The following is a 20,371-nucleotide window of genomic DNA, read 5'->3' as shown; positions in this document are numbered from 1 at the left end:
ATAGGGAAAAATAACAAATGCTATGGTTACACAATGTTAGGCTCCATATTAGGTGCTACCACACAAGAAAGAGATCTAGGCGTCATAGTGGATAACACATTGAAATTGTCAGTTCAGTGTGCTGCGGCAGTCAAAAAAGCAAACAGAATGTTGGAAATTATTAGAAAGGGAATGGTGAATAAAATGTCATAATGCCTCTGTATCGCTACATGGTGAGACCGCACTTTGAATACTGTGTACAATTCTGGTCACCACATCTCAAAAAAGGTATAGTTGCGATGGAGAATGTACAGAGAAGGACGACCAAAATGATAAGGGGAATGGAACATCTCCCCTATGAGGAAAGACTAAAGAGGTTAGGACTTTTCAGCTTGGAGAAGAGACGGCTGAGGGGGGATATGATAGAGGTGTTTAAAATCATGAGAGATCTAGAATGGGTAGATGTCAATCAGTTATTTACTCTTTCAGATAATAGAAAGACTAGGGGGCACTCCATGAAGTTAGCATGTGGCACATTTAAAACTAATCAGAGAAAGTTCTTTTTCACTCAACGCACAATTAAATTCTGGAATTTGTTGCCAGAGGACGTGGTTGGTTCAGTTAGTATAGCTGTGTTTAAAAAAGGATTGGATAAGTTCTTGGAGGAGAAGTCCATTACCTGCTATTAATTAAGTTGACTTAGAAAATAGCCACTGCTATTACTAGCAACGGTAACATGGAATAGACAGTTTTTGGGTACTTGCCAGGTTCTTATGGCCTGGATTGGCCACCATTGGAGACAGGATGCTGGGCTTGATGGACCCTTGGTCTGACCCAGTATGGCATGTTCTTATGTTTTTATGTTCTTATGTGTTATGAGGCCTAGAAGTTGCTTATGAAGATATGAGGCTTGTCCCTCTATGCCAGTTTTTCCTTTCTTTTAGCTTAAATATGCTCTATGCTTGGGAGCTGTTCTGGATCTTCTCACTTACTGTGAACTCTTAAAAGACACAATTTTTCTTTTTGCTCTGCAGTATAAATTATTATTAGATGCTGTTTGTTTTCTAATGCAAGATTATTCTTGTATAATCAAAAAAATGATTGTGGGTTGCACTTATAAGGAGCAGTTAGAGGATTGGGAAAGTTGGCGTGCATCATTCCAAACCCCTTCCTTATCAGCCACTTGGCCCATAGCAAAACTAAAGGAGTATCCCAATTTGATCAGGTACCACAAAACATTTTGGGATTAATGAGTGGGCTACATAAGCAGATACACAGACATATGAAGATAGATCCAAACATCAGAGGTTTATCAAACAAACTAAAATCTTGTCCTTGAAAGTCTGTACCTTGATAAATCTGATAGTCAATAAGGTTTCACCAGTCTCACTGTGTGTGTGTATGTATGTATGCACGCTTGCATGGGGACAGAGGTAGGGAAGTTGCTTGAAGAGTGTATGTGTGTGTGAGGAAGTGGGTATAGGTATATATGTTTTGAGGGGTGCTGACTGTGATGTTTATGGGCATCATGTAGATATAGGTGGAGTTTGGAGTATGTAAGGGAGAGGGGGAAGAAGGGGGATGTTTTCAGAGGGGTGCTAATTCTGTTGTGAGAGATGTGCACCATATTTTACTAGCTGTCTTTTTTTATTCTGTCTGTTTCTATCTACTGGGCTAAGCTTCTGGAGAGAGGGAGGCTTTTTGAATGGAGCAGTGACCAACATTCTGAAGCCACTATGTGCTTTCAATAGAAAGGAATTCTTTTTTTTTTTTTTTTTTAGAAGGGTTCATTCTCTAAAATATTGAGGTACTTCTCATTTTCTTCCTGCATGCCAAATTTGGTAATCAGGATCCCTTTTACATAATTCTTTTCAACATTCTATTTTTTTTTCATTGTTTCCTCTGCAGAGTACCTCTACACCTCTAAGTATATTTTAAAAATGAATCCTAGCCTAGTTTAAAATTTACTTGCATTAGGTCTGAGATGGCGGTAGCTGTTGGTGTGTGAATTGGCATTTTTTTTTTTTGCTTTAAAAAACCTCTGTAGAAACTTGTGGGAGCAGGGTGCTTCTCCCTCTAAATATGTAAAAAGAAAGGGGAAGCCGTTTATCTTAATGCTTCTTCTGGTTCTGTGATAGTAGAACAGATGGCTTGATACACTATTCCTTCGCCAGCGGGTACAGACCTCCCCTGTACTAAAGCTGGTATTCCACTGGGTTCTCTGTCTTTGGTGAAGGATTCACCCAAGACCCAAAGTGTGAGTTGCCCCACCAGTCCCTGCTGAGACACTCTGGCAGGACAAGTTTCCTGGGCAAATATTAATATTGTTACATCCTTCTTTCCTATACTTTCCTGAGATGATTGAGGATCTGTCCATGGAGGACAAAACATTAGAAGATGCAGAGAAGGCAAAACAGGTCACACAGTTATAGTTGCCTATGGTAAAAAGAGCCACAAAGCCAGAGGCTGTGCACCGCTGATTTCTCCTGACAGGTTTTCTAATGTCAGTATGCTAGATGGCAGCAGCACCTGGAGCCAACAAAAAGGGAGAGGATTCTAATGAGTTGATGGGTGAGTGGAAGAGTGCCTTGGGTGTCCTATGCCTGCTATTATAATACATATGTATAGGTAGTTTTTATTTTGAGCTGTTGATATCTCCTGGACCATTCTTATTATTGTGGTCTTGAAATATTGTATCTTAATAAATTAATGTATATGATTATTTTAAAAAATTCATAGCCTACGTTGTCTCATTTTAAAATGTTCAATGCCCACAATTTCTTACATTGTGGTTTGACAGATGCTTTACATAAAATTAGCCTTTTAGTAAAGGAAAGAAAAAAATGTCTGTTTTTAGATGCTAAGTCCTCACAACTTTTTGTTTTCCGTTTGCATAGTTAAAACTTAACTTTTGTAATTTCAGCATTTAAAATAGATTTATCCTAGTTCCACCGACCAAATCAATTGGCATTAGATTGAAAAATATGAAAACAAGGAGGTTATATGCTGCACAAATATCACTGCTTCCTCTAATCTAACACAAAAAATGAGCAGCTCTTAGCTGAAATTTCAAAATGTTTTTAAATGGAGAAATTACTTACTTAATAATTTTGTTTTCCTTAGTGTAGACAGATGGACTCAGGACCAATGGGTATAGTGCTCTTCTGCTAGCAGATGGAGTCAGATTTCAAAGCTGACGGCACCCTAGATATACCCTTGCAGTACCTCAGCTCTTCAGTATTCTCTTCGAAAAGCCATTGTGGATATTTCTGTGCTTAAATAACTTGATTAAACTTGATTAAAACTTGAACTGGTTCAACTAATTTCCAAACTGGAGACCGCCACTGCACTCAACCAATTAACGTTGACACCAGACAAACTGTGGGTGTCGAACTAGGGGTAGGCCGCGGCTTACCTGTATTTGCTTAGTCTCGAGGTTTGCTATCCGAGGTCCTCCTTTTCTGGGGCAGCCGTGGGCGGGATGCTGAGTCCATCTGTCTACACTAAGGAAAACGAAATAATCAGTTAAGTAATTTCTCCATTTCCTAGCGTGTAGCCAGATGGACTCAGGACCAATGGGATGTACAAAAGCTACTCCCTGACAGGGAGTGAGGCTGCCCGTGGCCCACTTAGTACTGCCCTTGCGAAGGCTGCGTCTTCTTGGGCTCGAACATCCAGGCGGCAGAACCTGGAGAAGGTGTGTATGGAGGACCATGTTGCCGCCCGACAGATCTCGGTGGGCGACAGTAGCTTGGTTTCTGCCCAAGAAACTGCCTGAGCCCTCATAGAATGAGCCTTAACCTGTAGTGGTAAGAGCTTCCTTGCCTCTATGTAGGCTGCCTTGGATTACTTCCTTGATCCAGCGGGCTATGGTCGCCCACGAGGCCGCTTCTCCTTGTTTCTTCCCGCTGTGAAGGACGAACAAGCGATCCGTTTTGCGCACCGGTTCCGATCTTTCCAGGTTCCGTACTAGGAGTCTGCTGACATTTAGATGGCGAAGGTGGCGTGAGTCTTCAGAGTCCTTATGTTCATCCGGAGATGGTAGTGAGATGGTTTGGTTCAAGTGAAACTCGGAAACCACTTTTGGTAGAAAGGAGGGGACTGTTGTACGGTTCCAGGCGTGAACCTAAGGAACGGTTCCTGACAGGATAGTGCCTGTAGTTCAGAGATGCGACGAGCTGAACATATTGCCACCAGAAATACAGTCTTCAACGTTAAGAGGCGTAGTGAAAGACCGCGTGTTGGTCTGAAGGAATCCCCAGCTAGGAAGTCTAACACTAGATTGAGATTCCATAGAGGAAGTTGTTTAACACCTTTCAGGAAGCAGGTCAAATCTGGATGGGTTGATAGCCAGATACCGTCCACTTCAGCTCTGAAGCAGGACAGTGCGGCTACTTGGACCTTGAGGGAATTGAGGGATAACCCCTTCTTCATACCATCCTGCAGGAACTCCAGATCATGGGAATCTTGGCTGTCCATGGAATTATCCTGCGGCCCTCGCACCAGGCTTCGAATACTCTCCAGATCCGTATGTAAGACAGGGAGGATGTGGAGAACTTGCAAGCTCGGAGCAGAGTGTCAATCATGGTCTTTGAGTAACCGCGCTTCTTCAAGCGAGTTCTCTGAAGGGCCATACCATAAGAGAGAATCGAGCTGGATCTTCGTGGAGAATTGGGCCCTGTCGGAGAAGGTCGGCACAGAGGGCTCCCCGCAAGGAGTCTTTGCATGTCTGTGTACCATGGTCATCTTGGCCAATCCGGGGCCACTAGTAGAACTAATCCCGTGTGATGTTCTATCTTGCGGATGACCTTGCCCAGTAGTGGCCATGGGGGGAAGGCATACAGTAAGTCTTCCTCTGGCCAAGTCTGGACGAGAGCGTCGATCCCTTGGGAGTGTGGCTCTTGTCTGCGGCTGAAGAACCTGGGAACTTGGGCACTGAGATGGGTGGCCAGTAGATCCATGGCTGGGAGGCCCCCAACGATTTACTATCAGTTGGAAGGCTGTGGTCAACAGCGTCCATTCTCCTGGGTCCAGGCTCTCTCTACTGAGGAGGTCTGCTGCTGAGATGTTGTCTTTTCCTGTGATGTGGGAGGCTGAGATCCCTTGTAGGTTTATCTCCGCCCATGCCATGAGAGGATCTATCTCCAGATACACCTGCTGGCTTCCTGGTTCCTCGCTGGCGGTTGATGTAAGCGTTATCCGATATTACTTGAATCGCTTTGCCTGGGAGTCTGTGGCTGAATCTTAGGAACGCTAGTCTGACTGCTCGAGCTTCCAGGAGGTTTATATTCCATTTCGCTTCTTCCTTGTTCCATTGTCCCTGGGCTGTCAGTTCTTGACAGTGGGCTCCCCACCCTCACAGACTCGCATCCGTGGTGAGCAAAGTCCAGTTCGGTGGGGATAGGCTTACTCCTCTGCTTAGGTGGTCTTCCTGTAGCCACCACTGGAGCTGAGAACGTACCTCTGCTGGTAGTTGGAGGCAAATTGAATAGTCCTGGGACAGTGGGTTCCATCGTGACAGTAAGGAGTGCTGGAGCGGTCGCATATGGGTCCTTGCCCACGGGACGACCTCCAGAGTTGATACCATGGGGCCGAGGACTTGAAGACAGTCCCATACCTTGGGCCGTGCATTGGTAATCAATCATCGTAATTGTTCCATCAGTTTCCTTCTCCTCGGAGGAGGGAGGAAGACTTTGTTCTGTTTGGTGTCGAAACGGGCCCCCAGGTACTCTAGCATTTGAGAGGGCTGCAGACTGCTCTTGCCCTTGTTCACGACCCAACAGAGTTCCTGCAGTAGGCTCTTGACTCTGCTGGTCACCTGCCAGTTCTCTTCCGAAGACTTTGCCCTGATCAGCCAGTCGTCCAGGTAAGGGTGTACCAGGATTCCTTTCTTTCTCAGTGTTGCCGCCACAACCTCCATGATTTTGGTGAAGGTTCTGGGGGCGGTTGCTAGGCCGAAAGGTAGCGCTCGGAACTGGTAATGTTGACACAGTATCGCAAAGCGCAGGAAGCTCTGGTGATCCTGATGGACTGGGATGTGAAGGTAGGCTTCGGAAAGGTCCAGGGAGATTAGGAACTCTCCGGTTATACTGCCATTATTACAGAACGAAGAGTTTTCCATGCGGAAGTGTAGTACCCGCAGATGACGGTTGACGTTCTTGAGATTCAAGATGGGCCGGAACGATCCTTGCTTCTTGGGAACGATAAAATAGATGGAATAGCACCACGTATTTTGTTAGGGCATGGGAACCGGAGTTATTGCCTTCAGGTTGAGTAGTCTTGTTAGAGTGTTTTTTACTGCCAGTCTCTTGGTGTGGGAGTGGCAGGGTGACATCATAAACTTGTCTCAAGGGATGCTGCGGAACTCCAGTGAGTAACCTTCTCGAATATTTAGTACCCGTTTGCCCGACGTTATCTCGACCCATCTTTGGTAGAAGAGGGCAAGTCGACCCCCTATCTCCTCTTCCTGTGGATGGGTCGGCGCATTCTCATTGTGGAGCATGGCTGGAGCCTGCCCCGGGCCTGCTCTCCTCTTGGTCTGTCAATCCCAAAAGGGCTGGGACCTTCCGGAAGAATGAGGTGCCTGGAACTGTGAGTTCCTGTAGGGTCTAAAGTGCTGCGATCCTCTGCCCTTGGTTCCTCTGGGGGAGGGACGCTGAGATCTTTTACTCCTATCTTCTGGTAGCCGAGGCATCGGGGATTCGCCCCATTTGCTGGCTAACTTCTCCAATTCACTTCCGAACAAGAGCGATCATCTAAAGTGCATTCTTGTGAGATTCGCTTTAGATGTCGGTCCGCAGACCAATTCCGTAGCCATAGTTGTCTTCTGGCCACCACTACTGAGGCAACACCCCTGGCTGAGGTGCGCACCAGGTCTGAGTTTGCGTCCGTCAGGAAGGCTGCTGCAGGTTCTATCGTCTCACCGGTATACATTCCGGAGTTATTTGCCTCTCTCTCGAGAGGAGCAAGCAGGAACGTGCCACCAGTATGCAGCAGGAAGCAATCGCTTTGAGACGGCACAGACCATAGCGTCCACTTTCAGGAAAAGCAGGCGTTCCTTGGTCGCTGGTTCTAGAGGGTATAGGGCTTCCAAGGCTAGACCCCCTTTCAAGCTGGCCTCTGGGGCATCCCACTCCAGGTCAATTAGTTCATGGACAGCTTCCATCATTGGAAAGTAGCATGAGGCCATACAAAGGGACACCAAGACGGGGTTCTTCTTTGGTTCTGCCATAGGGTCTCTGTGCCTGGAATACCCAGCGTCTTCAGAGTCTGGGAAACAAGGGCTGGTAATTCGTCCTTATGGAAGAAGGAAAGCATGGTTCGGTATGGTATGGTTCCATTTCTGGAGGGATTTTTCCTTCTTTCAGGGAGTCACACTCATCATTTGAGGTGTCTGGGCCCCTGTCAGGAAAGTTTTTGGTTAGGCAAGGCATGTCTCGAGGCATCCGAGCCGGGCCTGGAGGATCTTGTGCTTCCGGCAGGGGTTGAGCCTGGGGTATAGCTGGGGCTGATTGCGCCTGAACGAAGGCTTGCAGCCTTGGAAAAATTCCAACCAGGAGAAGGTCCCTGGGTCCATGTTAATCCCAGGGGGAGTTGGTGTAAGGGCCCCAGAGGTGCCCTTCTGTGGGGAAGCCATCTTGGAAATGCATAGATCCTGGGAGCTATCGTCAGTATTTCCAGAACCATCTCCCGACAGTAAGGGACCAGGCTTTGGTTCCCCCTGGGCTTCTTCGCAATGTTGACACAGAGAGGACTCCAATTCACGGGTGTGCCGCTGTGCGCATAGCCGTGCGTGCAGCTATGTGCGCAGGTTAAGCGCATCGGCCGCCCGGCCTGCCCCGCGTGTACCGCCGGTCGAGAAGGGAAGATGGCGACGATGACACCCCCCCCCCCCCGAGGGTCTCCACGTGTGGACCCTTGCACCGGATGGGGCCTAGCCCAATCAAGGCTGCTCAACCTGATCGGTGCTCCCTTTTAACCTTGCTGGAGATGAATTCAGTACGGCAATCCGAACTCTGGAGTCCTGAATTTAAAGATTTTTTCTTACCTGGTCTTGGCGCTTACCGATCGTGTGCCAGACGGTCTCCAGCTGCGGGGGAAGAGGGAATTACCTTCACCGCCGCGCTCGTTTCTGCACCCACTGTCTTTCAGCCACACTGGGGGTTAAGTCCACGCCGGAAACCGGCTACGGGAGCAAGGCACACCTCTGAGGGATATTGGAGATCACCTCAGGAATTCTCGACTGGGGGAGGGACCCTTAGGTATCACCGCAGGAGAGCAGGGCTCAAGCTTCAAGGTAAATTTTGTTTCTTCTTTGCTGTAATTCTTAACACTATTCTAGTGTGTGGGATAGTGTCCGTATCTGCTAGGAGATGGAACGATACTGAAGAGCTGAGGTTACTGCAGGGGTGTATCTAGGGTGACGTCAGCTTTGAAATCTGACTCCGTCTCCCACCTGCTAGCAGAAGAGCACTATACTCATTGGTTCATTTGGCTACATGCTAGGAAACACCATTTCAAAGGTGATCCTGAAATAATCAAATTCTGTACATTAACATCCCACAGCCTATAACGTGCATCTCACAAAACAGATTAACAGCAGGACTCAGTATGTTTATCTTATACAATCTTTATACAGTATATATTATATATTTAATATATAATATATACACACAGATACAAACACACTCAATCAACAGAATTGTAAGGTATTTTTGTCATAGCATTCTCATTTAGACAATGTTGATGAATTCAATGAATTTAAATAAGGACTACCTGGAAAGATTTAGTTGAAAAGACCCACACAGATTTTGTGGGTCAGTACTAGCACCAATACTGCACTCAGAAGTGCTTATATGGACATTAGTTACTTAAAAGCAACTGGGATAACACATGCCATTTACAAATCTCTTTCAACAAACATTTCTGCAAATTTCAGGCAGTGGGTAGTTGTATCTGGTATCACACATCTGATATCACACTAAAACTCATACATTATGCAATTTCCTTTACTGTAATATACAGTAGTTATTCTCCAGTCCTGTTGGATTTTTTCTTCACTTAGAAAAGTGTGCACTAACAGTCCAACAAAGATATATTTCTATTTTACTCTCCGTGTATGGCTCAATCTGTATGAAAACAAGGACACAGTCAAGATTATTTTCTAGGCACATGCCACAAACACTGCCATTATCTTAGACCAACCAGCATTTGCTGTCCAAGTCATAACTGAGCATTTCTGAAAACTAGCACAGGCATAGGTTGTTTCCTTAAGAAAAACTCTCTAAACACCCCTGGACAAATATATTGGCCACAACTCAGACACTAGGTCAGCAGTCAATTATATACCACTGAGGTAACAAAGAATACAAACGCCCTTGTATAACAATATTCACCCTGAGAATACAGAGGAAGCACTAAAGCCAAGAAGATTCTCTTCTGATATGTTATCCCTCCTCATGAATGCATCCTCTTTTCGATTTCTTTTTCAGTTACTGATTTTTTTCATCACCTCCTCAGCATATCAATACAAAATTACAGACTGGAGATTGATTCTGAACTTCTGGTTTGTTGGCCTTCCCATCTATGCCACAGTCAGGTACTGGTGATAGAAAAGACCAAAGAGGCTTGTGGAAAATAAACAGGCAGCAATCCACCAGGTGAGAAATGACAGGAGCCCTCGGAAGAGCAGCGGAGTGAAAATGTTCTTTAGGCCGCCCAAGGCCACTGTAATCTGGGTGACAGTTACTTTCATCTTTTCATTAGTTGATGGTGATTCAGAATTTACAGAGCCAGGAAGTGAACTGGTCTCTGTGGGAGAGCCAAGGTCATGACAGATGCTCCAGGAATGATTTCCTGAAAAAGAAAAACAAAAAACAAAGTATTATGAACAGAACAGTTCAGTAGTTTATGTAAGAAAATACAATTCAGTAACTAAAAATGTACAGCATATGTCAGTATAAATTTCTCAGTAGTAAAAATAGGAATGAGATAATAGGTATTTAATCTAGCAGTAAATGAAAAAAGTAAATTTCCCTATTTCTAATTTAAAAATCTACAATACTGCTGGTATAAAAACATAGGTACATGCACACCTTTGCTTCTAATTTCTTACAGTCCACTGAGCAAGATACATTTTAAAACTTTAGAAAGCTCCTGCCACTCTATTACTTCCATCATTATTGTTTTAAGCACATCAGTTTACTGATGTTAAAGCTTTCTAAATGTCAGAGCATAAAGAACAAAAGAGTCATGTTGGAGAACCAGGTTTTCTCCACACCCCTATCCCTTCATTCACTAATGACTCCAGAGCTCACACTGCTCCTGAGGGAAATGCTCTAACCAATCCTATATGTCTTTTCAGAATGTTTTGCGTATACCGGTTCAAAGAGCTAGGAAGAAACTATACAGGCATTGAGCATAGCATCCTGATAATTCTTTTGCCCAATATCGAGGTTACAGGAATCCTGTAACCTCCTGTAATCCTGTTGCGTTTGAATCCTTGATAGCGGATTCAAACACAACAGACTGACGAGGCAGTTGCTGCTTCTCAAACCTGAGAGACTTCTGGATACGATATATTGCATCCATTTTCTTATTCACTACAGAGAGAGAAAAGGGTCTCCCAATTATCATCTCTGTCTCCTGAAGGGTCTTGTGCACAGGCACTGCCATGATATCCTTTGAGAGGGGGGCGGGTTTTCTACATAGTGTAAGATGTTTTGGCTCTGGACTCTTCCTCCTGAAAACCAAATGAAGGGCCTCTTCTATTTTTTTTACATAGTAAATAAAGGAAAGGTCCTCTGGAGCAGATCATCTCCTTTTCTGTAGAGGAGCGAGGTTAACCCTCTGCTTTCGCACGGGATCTAAAGGCTATCCATTAGGAGCTCTCGCTCCACTGTTGCACTAAAGTGCAGCAGAGATGCCATGTGGCGGGCGATAAATAGCCCTTCATGCCTTGGCACTCTGGTTTTTATCCTATTTGACCTTGGAGATCAGATCTTGTATTTGTAGTAGATCGGCAGGTAGGATCTGCTGCATGTCCTGATGCTTCTTGCTGCTTCTTTTCCGGGCAGACATTTGGATTCCATGCCCTCTGTTCCTTTTGCACATACTTTGGGCATTGTTCTGCGTGCTCAATCTGTCTTGTTACTCGGTTGATAGTGAACCACAGTTTTCTTTCTGCTGGGCTCTCTAGCCTCAGCTGGCTTTTGATTGTCTTGTGACACCCCCAAAAAAATGCAAAAAACTTTGCGGTCTTGATCCAAGAGCTTTTTTCTTGTGTACTTGATAATTTGTACCTTTGTCTACACCCAAGGGATCCTAAGCATAGTAGTGCTAGATCAAGTTCACTGTTTGGAAACTCTTATTGGGTTTTTTTTGGAGTGGCTTAGTGGGCTTCACACCCTGTGCTCGCATTATACCCCTGCTTTCAGACACTTTGCTGCACATTGGAGTTTGTCTCTAAGTCTGTCATACCAGTCTCTTTGAGGTGAAAAATCCAAACTTTTTCCTTCTAGAGCCCATATAGGTTGGCTGCCTCACTGAAAAAATGCAGGGGGTGAGGAAAGAGCGAGAATAGTGGGGCTTCCACATTAAAGGGTTTCCCCATTTTTCCTGTTTACGGCAGCCTCTAGCTTGGGATTCACCCATGTGTGAGGACTACCATCCTGCTTGTCCTTGGAGAAAGCAGAGTTGCTTACCTATAACAGGTGTTCTCCAAGAACAGCAGGATGTCAGTCCTCAGAATACTTGCCTACCTCTCCTGGGAGTGGGTTTTTCCATGTATCTACTATATCATGGACTGAGGGACTCTGTCTGAGAGGTAGTTACAGCTGCACATGTTCAGTAGAGCACGTTGAAAGCTCTAGAATCTTTGAGATCAAAGTTCCGTTCCAGGTTCCATTGGAAGATGTCACCCATATGTGAGAACTGCCATCCTACTTGTCCTTGGAAAAACAGAATTACAGTAGTCTATATGACTACTTATAAGAGCTTGAACTACAAGTCTGAAATCTTCTGGAGTTAACACTTGTCTAAGCGGTCTGACTGGATGACATCACCCACCACTGGAGGTGAGAGCAGACTTTCATTGGCAGGTGGAGCCAAATTGAATAGTCCAGAGATTGCGGGTTCCATCGAGACAGAAGTGAACCCTGAAGTGCATGCATATGCGCCCTCACCCATGGTACGACTTCCAGGGTTGCTGCCATCAACCTGAGCACCTGTAGATAGGACCATGCTATTGGGCGTATCATGCTCACCAAGAGACGCGCCTGACCCATCAACTTTTGAATTTGAGCTTCCGGAAGAAAAAAAATCTCTCCCCTGCTTCGTGTCAAAACGTACACCCAGATACTCCAATGACTGAGACTGCTTTTGGCTAGGTTCACGACCCAACCAAGTTCCTGCAACAAGGAAATCACCTTGCGGGTCACCAGTCAGCTCTCTTCCAGAGACTTGGCCTGAATCAACCAGTCGTCTAAATACATGTGTACAAGGATTTTATCCTCAGTTCTGCTGCCGCTACCAGCATAACCTTGGAAAAGGTTCTGGGAGTGGTGGCTAGATCAAAAGACAGTGCCTGAAACTGATAATAGCACCCCAGTACTGCAGAATGCACAAACAGTTAGTACTCCAATCAGATAGGAATATGGAAGTACACCTCAGACAGATCCAAGGAGATCAGAAATTCCCTCGACTGGATGGCCAATATCACTTAGCGCAATGTCTCCATGTGAAAGTGAGTCACCTGCAAATGACGGTTGACCCCTTTGAGATCCAGGATGGGATGAAAAGAGTCCTCCTTCTTGGATACAATGAAATAAATGGAATGTCGACCCGTATTTTCTTGAAACATGGGCACCTGAACCATAGCCCTCAGACTGAAGAGCCTTGACAGCGTACACTTGACTGCCTGCTTCTTCTGCGGAGAGTGACAGGGAGACACCATGAACACGTCCCGAGAAATACTGCGAAACTCCAGCGCATATCCTTCTCATATTACCTCCAGGACCCATTGATCTAATGTAATCTCAAACCACCTCTGACAAAAGAGAGAGAGGCTACTCCCTATCTCCTGTTCCTGGGGGGTGGGTCGGCAAAGCTTCATTGGGAAGTTTGGGAGGTTCCACTACCCAAGCCCGTTCCCTGCTTGGGCTGTCTGGGATGAAAGGACTGAGACCTGCCAAAAGGCCAAATCCTCTGAAAGGTTACCCCTCTGTAGGGTCAAAAACACCTGGACCCCTGAGATGATCCCTCACAGCAAAGGGGCGTGGTGACTGCTTCTTATTCTCCGGCAAACGAGGGATTCACCCCACTTATTGGCTAGCTTTTCCAACTCGCTCCAAAACAAGAGCAATCCTTTAAAAGGCAATTTCGTAAGATTAGCTTTGGAGGTTGCATCGGTCGCCTAATTTCTCAGCCATAACTGAACCTGGCCACTATTAACGAAGCCACTCCTCTGGGTGAGGTGTGGGCAAAATCGCAGCCCGCACCTGCTAAAAAGGCCATAACTATCCTGGAATTCACTCCAGAGTCATCAACCTTCTGAAAGAGAAAGCAAGCAAGAGCGAGCCACCAGGAAACAACAGGAAACTATCTGCTATGTCATTGCCACTATTTCAAATGCTTGCTTAAGGATGGCCTCAATTCTTCTATCATGCACATCTTTCAAGGCTGCTCCTCACTCCACAGGGATGGTCATCCATTTAGAGATGGCACAGACAAGCGTATCCACGTCTGGAAAACACAGATGCTCTCTTATCACTGGATCTAGGGGGGTACAGGTCTTCCAAGTTCCGATCCCCTTTAAAATTTGCCTCCAGGGCATCCGATTCGTGATCAATCAGTTCTTGAATGGCCTCCATAACTGGGTAAAAACAAGAGGTTTTATGCAAAGAAACCAAAATGGGATTTCTCTTTGGCTCAGACATGGAATCTGCTCCAGGAACTCCCAAGCATCTGCAATATCTGGGAAATCAGAGTCGACAATTCAACTCTATGAAAGAACCTCAAAACATAGCTCTATAAGGTTCCAGTCCCGGAGGGATTTCCACATCCTCCAGGGAGTCAGGATCTCCCTCATCATCAGTGCCATCTGGATTCCTGTCAGAAACACCTGCAACTCAAGACGTACTTTGGTGCTTAAATGTACTGGAAGAGGCCACCGCTTGAGTATTTACACTGACAGGCTTGGACGGCGCTGAGGACTGCGCCTGAAGGAAAAATTGCAATCCTTGAAAAAAATTCTACCCAAGAAAAAGCAGAAGGATCCATACCAAGAATACGAGGCACTTGTGCAGTGCTCACTGAGCTGCCATCCCCTGCTGAGGAACCAGTCAAGGGAGTTCCAAGGTCAAGCGTAACTCCAGACATATCCTTAACCCGCCATCATGAGGCTGGGAAGACCCAGACTTAGTAAAATCAGAGGAAGATAATTCTCTCTGAGCCGCTAAGCAGTGCTGGCATAAGTTAGAGGGCCCTTCAGGCTGAGATGACCATATGTGACAGGCAACACAGAGAGAAAGGCACTTAGGTTTCTTAGCCACTGGCGCCATTAATCCGTCAGTACGCTTAACATGTGACTGAAGATGTGCGTCCAGCCGAAGCACCGCTAAAACAAAATTTATATGCACAAAACTTAAGTGTCCCATGTTTGTTCGCCAAAAAGCTAAGCGCACTGTTACTGCCCAACAGGGCTGCTCAACCTGCCAGGCTGCCCAGTTCCCCTAAGCCCAACAGGAGCGGGAACGGATGTCAGGATGGTGTGCCAAGCATGGAGACCGGAGGAAGTCCTAAACTAACTCCTCCACTCTGTCTCTCTCTCTCTTTTTTTTTTAAACACTTACGTAAGCTCAGCCCTTCCCGACTGAGTACAGAGACGGTTTCCAATGTGAGTAGGAAAGGGCATATGCTGTCACTGCCGTGCTCATCCTCCTGCACCTGCTGCCTTTAAGCTGTACAATCAGCTAAGTCCACGCCGGCTAAAAAAAAAGCTACCGGACCAAGGCATACATCTGAGGGCCCATGGAAATCACCTCAGGAATTCTCAACTGGGGGAGGGACCATTTGGTTTTACCACAGGAGAGCAGGGCAATTAATTTTCCTTTGCAAATTCTCTTTCGAAAAACTGAAGCAATCCCCAATTGGGATTTCTACATCCACCATCTGCTAGAGACAGAGAATACTGGAAGGCTGATGTCCCTGCAGGAGTATATCTACTGTGACATCAGTTTGCTCAGTCTCCATCTGCTGGTAGAGGTGCATAATCCACTGGTTCTGGATTCATCTGTCTGGACGCTAAGAAAACATAAATTAGTGCATCCCCGTGCAAATCCCATGTTAATCAAGGCATTAGCTATTGCCTTAGCTATTGCCAATGCAGAGAGTTGTGAAGGATTAACTAATGTTTTCTTAACACTGAAAATTTAAGGCCTAGTCAGAAGTGGAGTAAAGAGTACAAGAAGTTCCATACTGGGTCGGACCAAAAGTCCATCAAGCCCAGCATTTTGTCTGAAGTGGCCAATTCCAAAAAGTAGATCCAATTTCTTGGGACAAATGGTGGGTTTCCTGGAGTCATCTGATTAATATCTATTTATGGACATTTCCTCCAAGAACTTATCCAAACCATGGGTCACATCCTCTGGCAACAAATTCCATACCTTGATTGTACGTTGAATGAAAAAATACTTCTTCAATTTGTTTTAAATCTGCTACCTGTTAGTTTCAAGGAGTTTCTCCTAGTCCTAGTTCATAAGAACATAAGAAACATACATAGAAACATAGAAATGACAGCAGAAGACCAAATGGTCCATCCAGTCTGCCCAGCAAGCTTTCACACTTTTTTTTTCACACTTTTCTGTTACTCTTGTCCCTTTAAATAACTTTTTTGGTTCTATTTCCCTTCCACCCCAACATCATAGATAGCAGTGATGGAGCTGCATCTGAGTGAAGTATCCAGCTAATTGGTTTGGGGTAGTAACCGCTGTAATAAGCCAGCTTCTCCCACGCTTGTTTATCCAGCCTGTGAATTCAGTCGTGGTTGTTTGAATATAAATCCTCCTTTCATTCCCCCTGCCGTTGAAGCAGTGGGCTGCGCTGGATATGTATTCTAAGTGAAGTATCAGGCTTGATTTGGCGTAGTAACCGCCGTAACAAGCAAGCTACACCCATGCTTATTTGTTTTACCCAGACTATGTAATTCAGTCCTTGTTGGTATATGTCTGAATATAAAACATCCTTTCTTCATTCTCCCTGCCGTTGAAGCAGAGAGCTATGCTGGATATGCATTGAAAGTGAAGTATCAGGCATTTTTGGTTTGGGGTAGTAACCGCCTTAACAAGCAAGCTACTCCCCTGCTTTCATGTGGATGCAAATCCTTTTTTCCATGTTTCCTCTTGCTGTTGAAGCATAGAGCAATGTTGGAGTCGCATTAACCATGAGTATGTTTATTGAATAAGGATATTCATCTCCAGGTAGTAGTCGTCATTCTCGCAAGCCACTCCCATGCCTCTTCTCTTCATTCACATCCTCTAGACTTTATTGATCCACAGTATTTATCCCACGATCCTTTGAAATCTTTCACAGTTTTGGTCTTCACCACTTCCTCCAGAAGGGCGTTCCAGGCATCTACCACCCTCTCTGTGAAGAAATACTTCCTGACATTGGTTCTGAGTCTTCCTCCCTGGAGTTTTAAATCGTGACCCCTGGTTCTGCTGATATTTTTGCAACGGAAAAGGTTTGTCGTTGTCTTTGGATCATTAAAATCTTTCAAGTATCTGAAAGTCTGTATCATATCACCCCTGCTCCTCCTTTCCTCCAGGGTGTACATATTTAGATTCTTCAATCTCTCCTCATAAGTCATTTGATGAAGACCCTCCACCTTTTTGGTCGCCCTTCTCTGGACCGCCTCCATCCTGTCTCTGTCCCTTCGGAGATGCGGTCTCCAGAACTGAACACAGTACTCCAGGTGAGGCCTCACCAAGGACTTGTACAAGGGGATAATCACTTCCCTTTTCTTACTCGATATTCCTCTCTCTATGCAGCCCAGCATTCTTCTGGCTTTAGCTATTGCATTGTCACATTGTTTCGCCGACTTCAGATAAGACGTGCCATACTGCGTCAGACCAAAGGTCCATCAAGCCTAGGATTCTGTTTCCAACAATGGCCAATCCAGGTCACAAGTTCCTGGCAGGATCCCAAGGGGTAGATAGATTTCAAGTTGTTTATCCCAAGAATAAGCAGCGGATATCTGCAACTCCATCTTAATAACAGTTTATGGACTTTTCCTCCAAGAATATGTCCAAACCATTTTTAAATGAAGTTACACTAATAGCTTTCACCACATCCTCTGGTAACAAATTCCAGAGCTTAATTATGCTTTGAATAAAAAATATTTTCTCTTATTAGTTTTATTTGTATTACCTAGTAACTTCATTGCGTGTCTCCTAGTCTTTGTACTTTTCGAAAGAGTAAACAACTGATTAATGTTTACTTGTTCCATTCCACTCATTTTACAAACCTCTATAATACCTCCACTCAGCCGTCTCTTCTCCAAGCTGAAAAGTCCTAAGCTATTTAGCCTTTCTTCATAGAGAACTCGTTCCATTCCCTTTATCATTTTGGTCTTCCTTCTCTGTACCTTTTCAAATTCTGCTGTATATTTTTGGAGATGTGGTGACCAGAACTGCACACAATACTCAAGATGAAGTTGAATCAAGGAGCAAGACAGAGGTGTTATGATATTCTCTGTTTTATTCTCCATTCCTTTCCTAATAATGCCTAGCATTCTATTTGCTTTCTTGGCTGCTGCTGCACACTGACCAGAAGATTTCAAAATATCAATGACACCTAGATCCTTTCCCTGAATGACGACTCCTAATGTGGAACCTTGCATTGTCTAGCTATAATTAGGGTTACTCTTCCCTAAGTGATCACTTTGCACTTGCCCACATTAAATTGCATTTGCATGCCCAGTCTTCGAGTTATGCAAGATCCTCTTCCAATTTAACAACTTTGAATAATTTTGTGTCATTTGCAAATTCGATCTTCTCACTTTATAAATGATCTCCAAGTTATTTATAAGTATATTAAAAAGCAGTGGTCCCAGAACAGATTCCTGGGACACTCCACTATTCACCTTTCTCCATTGGGAAAATTTACCATTTATCTCTACTCTATCTTTTAACCAGCTGGCAATCTATAATAGGACATTGCCACATCTCATGACATTTTAATTTCCTAAGAAGTCTCATGAGAGACCTTATCATATGCTTTCTGAAAATCCAGATAAACTACATCAACTGTTTCACCTTTATCCACATTTTATTTACACCCTCAAAAAATGTAGCAAATTGTTGAGGCAAGACTTCCCTTAGCTAGATATATGTTGGTTTTGTACCATTAAATTATGACTATCTATGTGTTGAACAATTTGTTCTTTATGATAGTTTCTACCATTTTGTCTGGCACAGACATCAGACTCACTGGTCTAAAATTTCCTGGATTACCATTGATCCCTTTTTAAAAAATGACATAACATTAGCAACCCTCCAGTCTTCAGGTACCATAAGATGATGTTAATGATAGTTTATAAATTTCCAATAGCAGGTACGCAATTTCATTTCTCAGTACTTTCTACACTCTGGAATGTATACCATCTGGACCAGGTGATTTGCTACTCTTTAGTTTGTCAATTTGCCCTTGTACATCTTTGAGCATCACTGAGATTTATTTCATCACCTTTGAATATAATTTTTGGCATGGGTGTCTCTTACATCTTCCTTAGTGAATATCAAAGCAAATAATTCATTTAGCCTATCTGCTATTGCTTTGGCATCCCTAAGTGCCCCTTTTACCCCTTGATCATCTAATGGTCCAACTGACTCCCTTACAGTTTTTTTTTTAACCTCAAATGTACCTAAAAAGGTTTTTATTATGAGTTTTTGCTTCCACGGCAAGCTTTTTTCAAAATTTTCTTTGTCTTTCTTATCAATGCTTTGCATCTAGCTTGCTAGTGCTTATGCTGTTTCCTGTTTTCTTCAACTGGATCCCTTTTCCATTTCTTAAAAGATGATCTTTTAGCTATTATAGCCTCTCTCACCTCACCTTTTAACCATGCTGGTAGTCGTTTAGATTTCCCTCCATCTTTTCTAATGCGTGGAATACATTTGGTCTGGGCTTCCAGGATTGTATTTTTAAACAATGTCCGTGCCTGATCTAAACACTTAGGGGCGGATTTTAAAATGGTTACGCACGTAATATACGCACTTAACCCTTTTAAACCTGCTCCTGCACGCGCCGAGCCTATTTTCCATAGGCCCGGCGATGCGCGCAAGCCCTGGGGATTGAAAAAAGGGGCGGGGAGTGGGTGTGGCGGGAACGAGGCCTCCGGCACAGCGGCCGTGCCGGGGGATCGCGCAACCTACACCTGCCCGGAGGCGGGCGTAACATAAAATAAAGGTGTGTGTGTGTGGGGTGGGTGATTTAGGTAGGGTTAGGGGGCGGGTTAGGTAGAGGAAGGTGGGGGGCAGAGGGAATGAGAAAAGCCATCGGGGCTCCCCTAGGGCTCGGTACGTGCAAGGTGCACAAGTGTGCACCCCTTGCACGCGCCGACCCCAGATTTCATAACATGCGCGCGGGTCATTCTGGCCAGGTGGACACCCGCAGTGCTATTTTATTCCCCTTTTCACCTGGAATTTATATCCATAAAGACAAAGTATTTGAAAGGGTAAGTAATGGTTTCCTATTTACCTGTTCTATCCCATACATGATTTTATAAACCTCTATCATATCCCTTCTCAGTGACCTCTTATTCAAGCTGAAGAGCCCTAACCTTTTTACCCTTTCTCCCCTTTGCCATTTATTGCCCTCCTCTGTATCTTTTCTAATTCTGCTATATCTTTAAAAAAAAAAAAAAAAAAAAAAAAAAGGAGTGACCAGAACTGCACACAATACTCAACGCACAGTTGCACCATAGATCTATACAGAGGCATTATGATAATTTCTCTTATTCTCACATTCCTTTCCATATACTTCCAAACATTATGCTTGCTTTTTAGACTATCACACACCTAGCTAAGAATTTCAATATACAGTCAATAATGAATTCATGATCCTTTTCCTGGATGGTTACTCATTATGGGGCGGATTTTCAGAGCCCTGCTCGCGTAAATCCGCCCAAAACCAGGCGGATTTACGCGAGCAGGGCCCTGCGCGCCGGGAAGCCTATTTTACATAGGCCTCCCGGCGCGCGCAGAGCCCCGGGACTCGCGTACGTCCCGGGGTTCTCGGAGGGGGGCGTGTCGGGGGCGGGGCCGGAGCGCGCGGCGTTGCGGGGGCGTGTCGGCAGCGTTTTGGGGGCGGGTACGGGGCGTGGCTACGGCCCGGGGGC

The 20,371-nt window shown here is 44.9% G+C and overlaps 1 protein-coding gene across 3 annotated transcripts in view; it reads right to left on the bottom strand.

Moving 5' to 3' along the window:
* Positions 1–8,585: 8,585 nt before the first annotated feature.
* Positions 8,586–20,371, bottom strand: part of TMEM161B (transmembrane protein 161B) — a 248,632-nt gene continuing 236,846 nt past the window's right edge. For 2 of the 3 annotated variants that reach the window (XM_029573628.1, XM_029573636.1), the window contains exon 12: positions 8,586–9,834. In XM_029573628.1, the coding sequence (XP_029429488.1) occupies positions 9,563–9,834 (272 nt within the window). In that variant the 3' untranslated portion in view covers positions 8,586–9,562. The remainder of the gene's footprint in view (positions 9,835–20,371) is intronic. The other variant, XM_029573644.1, reaches the window with a different exon arrangement.

Source organism: Rhinatrema bivittatum, chromosome 1 (assembly GCF_901001135.1).
Source record: "Rhinatrema bivittatum chromosome 1, aRhiBiv1.1, whole genome shotgun sequence".
Taxonomy (NCBI): domain Eukaryota; kingdom Metazoa; phylum Chordata; class Amphibia; order Gymnophiona; family Rhinatrematidae; genus Rhinatrema; species Rhinatrema bivittatum.
Note: the sequence above shows the minus strand (reverse complement) of the source record. Positions and strands in the feature narration are given on the sequence as shown.